General features: G+C 39.0%; 1 protein-coding gene across 1 annotated transcript; it reads right to left on the bottom strand.

Annotated features, from left to right (window-relative positions):
- Nucleotides 1-760: 760 nt before the first annotated feature.
- pcyox1 (prenylcysteine oxidase 1) lies at nt 761-6,083 on the bottom strand. Its single transcript, XM_079363901.1, has 7 exons — nt 5,665-6,083; nt 5,327-5,474; nt 4,762-4,968; nt 4,472-4,646; nt 4,167-4,378; nt 3,903-4,055; nt 761-3,058 (listed from the first exon to the last, which is right to left on the bottom strand). Exons 2-7 carry the CDS (start codon nt 5,445-5,447, stop codon nt 2,388-2,390), a joined length of 1,539 nt encoding a protein of 512 aa, XP_079220027.1. The 5' UTR covers nt 5,448-5,474; nt 5,665-6,083; the 3' UTR covers nt 761-2,387.
- Between the last annotated feature and the right edge of the window lie 62 nt (nt 6,084-6,145).

Below are 6,145 nucleotides of genomic sequence, written 5' to 3'. Positions count from 1 at the left end.
ACAGACATATCCTTATTCATGCCATCAATGCAACCCATTGTAATTGTCTCGGTCACAGGGACCTTTATTTGGGGTGCTGCTGTGTCTGGCTTACAAAATCTGAGGATGAAAACAATGTTTATTTCCTGTTCCTGTGATTTCACTACACATCATTGGCTGATGAGTGATGGGTAACAATGGTGCTTAGGAATACAATTCCCCAATTAATAATGCAGATCAAAAAGAAAAGATCTACAGCATTCTACTGTCGTCTTAGGGCTTCATCTGTTATTTCAAGGACTGGTGAACATTTAACTGTTCAGATCCTCACATTGTCAAAGTATGATTAAATATTATATTCATATTATGGATAGCTTGCATTTAGTAATCATGTGTTGATGTTACGATAGGCTTTTGTCTTTCAGATCCTGTAATTATTTGTACCCCTCTTGTCTCTGTGTAAATGAATGAGTTTCTTTAGCTCAGGTTATAAGTTCTGATTTTGTTTGGTTTGAATACCCTATGTTGTCAACCAAAATATGTCAATTGTACAAAAAAGGTCATGAAACTGTAATATTAAAGCAGATATAGAGATACTGTAAATGATGAAAGCAATACTATCGTTTAGCTATCAATACTTATATCAATACTAACCTGTTATGTATCCTTGTAGTAACAGTTTAGAGGCCTTCTAGGAAAATGAGATCTATACGAGTGCAGTGTGTCTGCCGAGCTTTTACTTTGTAGTAACATAAAGCAAGAGCACAACACAGACAAGATCTTATCTCTTCAGAATCGGAATTGTTTAATTATTGTCATTGTTACAGGTACAAGTACAAGTACAACAACTTTACTGTGAACAGAAACAAATCATAAAAGATAGTCTGACAGGTTTGCGTCTTATTAAAGTGGCATTAAATTTGATATAAAAAGTTAAAATTTGATATTAAAAGCCTTATTCTATTTGTGCAAAAGAAGCCAGTCTCCTGGCCTGATGGTTATTTAAAGGTAAGATAGTAAAACTGAAACCTTTCTGCACTTTTCTTGTTATTGCTACAATGTCTTGACACGTCTAATTTCAGACTTCCACAAAAAGCTACACCTACACCTACAAAAGTGCTAAATGAAAATTAAGCAAACATTTTTTCTTGGTTACTTTAGAAAAGGCCAGTGGTTCAAACAACATGACCGCTTAACCACAGGTACAGAAAACGTCTGCAGGTTTGACAACAAAGTACAGAAATGCATCAAATTGTCACAAACTGAAGGACACAGGTAGATCTTTTTACATTAAAAAGACACTTCTCCTTCAATAAAGGCATAACCCCAATATTTTAATGTTCTGTTTTTAAAGGCACAATTAAAATGTAAAAGCCCAATACATACACCTCATATCTTATAAGTGCGATTAGAATGCCTGATTAAAGTCTTGTAAAAATTACAAAGACAAGAATAAATCTGAAACATGGAGGCATATTAATCTGCCTGTACTCACTCACAACACAGTATACAGTAGACTGCCAAAGAAGAAGGCTAGTGAAGAACTCATCTTAAGACAGAGATCTATGATAAAAGGACATCATATATTTTCTTTTTTGTTGTTGTTGTTATAGGCCAAACAGTAAAAATCAGTAGACTTATTTATAAGCAGCAATGCACATAAGAAATTTGATCTTAAAATAATTTGTTCAAGAGACGTGCTTACCCTGATGTGCAGCTTGGTTCACAGTGATAAAAATACGGCACTGGAGCTGAAACAGTTAGTGCTACAAGAAGAAAGACCTGAGACTGAGAACCTTTTCAGTTTTTTTCAGTTCATTGTCAAGCAGAAACGTCAGAAAATTGCTGGTTTTAGATTCTTATATTGAAGAAATGGCTGCTTTTCTCTGTGATTTATAAAAGTCAATGAAGATTCTTTGTGTTGGGTTATTTAGAAGCTATTTGAAGAACCTGATCTGGACTCTGGGAAATTGTGATAATCTTTAAAAAAAAATACACGTTTTATATCCTTAGAGATTGATCAGTTGATGTAAATCAATCAAGAAAACATCTGTTTGTATAAATAAAATATATAAACCATTGTGTTTGTTTCGGTCAGCTGAGATCTGGTAAGGCAGAGTAGGGGGATTTACTTTACATTGAGGGTTAATCTGCATATACAGCAGCCAACATTTATCTGTTTAAACGCAGACTTGTAAACAAGCTACTTGAATATTTGCCTTCTCTGTCACACACACATTACTTGCAGGTCATGGCAATTCATTTGGTAAGAAGAAGATAGAAACAGTAGCCAAAACAACCACAAGAAATGTGCTTAAAAGACAGGAGGGATTTACAGTGCAGCATGAATATCCATGAGTACCTGTGCGTTTAAACTTTACTCATATTGCTTTTGGTTCTCTCCACTTTCAGAGTTCCCCTCTTAGCCGGGTGTGCAGGTCTTCCTGGTTGATCTTGCCGACTTGTTTGTGCCAGCGGTGGTGTGCCAGCAGGGCGACGTTCCTGGCTGAGATGGCGCTCATCTCCATGGCACTAGCTGCCCACTCCACAGCATTGAGGTAGTACAGCCGGTCGTGCAGAATGAAGGGAGGAGTCTTCCTGTGTGGAGTGCGGTATGAAGGATAAGCCAGCCAGCGAGTTTCAGACACAGAATCTCGGGAGAGGAACATGTCATTTAGCTGTTCCTGGGACAGCGGCTGAGGGGAGAACACCTTCCACACTTTGGTCTGGCTGGCAGGGGGACGCTTATAATTAGGAGGGATGTGAACAGGGTCGACAGAGCTCAGGCTGTGGATGACAGATCCCTTTGAGTCTGTAGTGAGGATGTCAGACACGGTGAACTCAGAGGCCGGCTCAGTGGTTCCGAGGTAGGACATGTTTAGCATACCGTGGACCAGAGTGGAGACGGTCTGGTGGTAACGCCCCGGGTAGTGAGACGGGATTGGAGGGGAGAAGCCAGAGAAGGTGATGTCAGACTTTCCCTGGTGAAGTGGTGTTGCTATAACCACAATGTCATACAAAGCATGTGCTGAGCCTGATTCACCAGCATAATTCACTTCATAGAAACTGGAGGTGGGACCTGAAAATGATGAAAGGAAAGATTTGACATATAAAAAGTGGGACTATACATATCACCACTGAGCCCTTAACCATAATTTTAGAGTTATAGTTATAAGTGTTGGCAATAAACACATTACAAAAGTCTCAATTTAGGGCCCAAAATAACTACTGTCTGTTTACTGTCTATGCTTTACAGAAGGGAGGGGGGACAGCGGGTGTGTATTGTAACTAATGTCTTGTGTCCTGCTTGTCTTGTATACTGCTACTGGATGCCTTGAACTTCCCTCGGGATCAATAAAGTATCTATCTATCTATCTATCTATCTATCTATCTATCTATCTATCTATCTATCTATCTATCTATCTATCTATCTATCTATCACAACACGTAATGAAGTCACATGAAGCTCAGCAACACTCAGATACATTGGGGACAACTAATGGTGCAAAAAACAGCAGATTTTTAGATTCTACACTCTTTATTGTCAGTGTATAAAGAATACAAAGAAACTTTGTTTTTAGCAATCCTGTACAGCAGCGTTAGCAAAATAGGTTTATGTACATTCTCAGTGAATGGGTAAGTAGATAAATATACAGTTGTGGTGGCTAATGAATAAACAAGTATTTGTGTTCTGTGCCTGGGCATAGTGTAGATTTTTGCATTAATTCTGGATTCATTCAGAAACATGTTGCAGGTATTGTGTGAATCATGATGAACAGCTAATTGACATAAATACTGTTAATTCTAGCAAACATTTACTCCCAATTTTTGTTTACGTATTGCACTTTATATCACTCCCGCAATATTAAAAGATGCATTGTATATTTTTCTTTTATAAGTGAAAAAAAGGAATATAACGGTACCTGTCTTAGATGGCCGAACCTTGACTGAAATAGAGGTCACTCTGGCAGGGATGAGCTCACTCTTACTGTGGTAAAGCAGTCCTGAGCACACTTTCTTATTGCCTCCATCCACTGCCCACAGCCCTGAATCTGTTCCAGCTAACGACACCGCCCCTACAAGACAAGACAAACAAATTATTATATGAACCAATGTGTTATTTACAAAGACTTTTACAAACGGATATATATGGTAACCGATCCAAACCCTTACATTGTAAAACATACCCACAAATCCATTGATGCGAACACTTTGGCCGTAGTTGACACGAGTGATGGGTGCAACAATATCGTTGAGGAAAACCTGTGAAAATCCTTCACCCATCATTGTCTCCTCCAGAGTCTGATTCATCAGGGTGGGAAAACTATCGCCTCCCATAGCATGCAGGAGTCTCTCCACGGAGGAGAATGAGTAGCCATACTGCTGATACTGGTAGATTCTGTACATGCAAAGAAAGTTTACGATAGTTAAGACACCAAAAAGATCAAGGAGCATGGATCTCGTACCTCAAACAACATTAACTCCTCCTCACCTCATGAATTTGTCCAAAATGCTCTCAACCCACATCTGCATCCGAATGAAGTTGAATCCATATCGCCAGAGCAAGCGCAGGAAATTGATTATAAACCAGTCGCTCTCTTCAAACACGAGTTCCTTTCCGTCAAAGATTGCCATTTTAGAGGAGACATCTTTCCTCGGAGGAATACCTGGTTCATGAACAGAAACGTACGCTTTCAGGTTCAAATATTCTAGCCTGCAGAAAGTCTCAAATGTTCTTCTATTTGTGCTGAGTCTACCTAACACAACACATATTGACTTTACCTAATTTTTCTATGAAATGCTTCATGTGTAGATTCAGAGGATGGATCACAGCGCCTCCTGTCTCATACTCATGATCTCCCATCTTCACTATCTCTAGTCGGCCGCCGACTGAGTCAGGCTCAAACACATCAATCTTCACCCCGGCTCCGAACTCCTGTCTCATGTAGAATGCCGCAGCTGTGCCACCGATGCCTGCTCCCACCACAGCTTTACAAAAGCAACAACAGACACGCTGTAAACAAACTCTGCAGCAGGCTCAGCTGGATGCATCCCCTATGGTTTTGTTAGATATTAACATGCCTATATATATATTTTTTTTTTAAATGGAAAAATCAGCTAAGAAGTAAAATACATCAATCTGATATTTGGATTCAATGTACAGACATTAAACTATGATGATAAATTAGTATCTATCAAACCAAGACAAACTGCCTCTACCTTAGTTAATTAGCCTGCAAGAGGATTTATAAAATGAAGAATCATATGGTTGTTTTTTGTTTTTTTTGAAGCAGCAATAATGACTGATATGTGTTTGTTGTCCCATGCATTATTCGGACTAGCCTACCTATCTTTTTGGGCGGATCTTGCAGATCTGAAGCTGAGGCTAAACTTCTTCTCCCAGTGTGCCAAAGCCCGAGGAGGAGCAGAGCTCTGAGTGATAGAGTCTGTGGATTCATGGTGGGCATCCAGAACTACTGTTCTCTAAAGATCATCTGTAGAGTCAGAAGAGACAGGAACAATGAGTCATTATCAGTGTGGGTCAAAGGTTACTCTCACAACACTTCTTATTACGCAGAATGCAAAACAGCAACACAAGTCATCAAAAGCAGGGAAACACAACCATGTCGGTCCATCTGTATTATGAGAAAGTTTTCAGCAGTAAGGTGTGCAGTGTTGACTTACTATCTCATAAGTCACAACAGCTTGCCTTCAAATAGTTTACCCTCTTCTTTACACTTCAGGATAAGTTTGACGCTTTGTACAATTATTCGTTAAATGTTCTCTTCTGGACACAAACAGAAAAGCTAAAGATGTAAACAAAACCCTCTAAAGACTGTATTTGACAAACACAAACTAAGCAGATTTACCGGTTCATTCACGTCGGGGACCGTGAACGTCTCCTAATATTGAGACACACTTCCGGGGACGCTTGAGACTTTCGCAATAAAAGCCTTCAAACTCTAGTTCGATGAGCCATTGAGATAAATGAAGGTCATTTTTCTGAAGACTGGATACGTTTGGATTGATCGATTTAGATGAGGTTTTTTAAATGAAAATTGTTTCATCTTATTTTACCTCTATACAGATAAATATCTGAAAAAGTTCAGAGGCGTCTAATTTAAGCCAACCTATCTAAAAAAAATCCCAAATCTGCTTAATGTGA

This window comes from Symphodus melops, assembly GCF_947650265.1.
Source record: "Symphodus melops genome assembly, chromosome: 16".
Classification (NCBI taxonomy): domain Eukaryota; kingdom Metazoa; phylum Chordata; class Actinopteri; order Labriformes; family Labridae; genus Symphodus; species Symphodus melops.
This window is presented reverse-complemented; position numbering and strand designations above follow the sequence as displayed.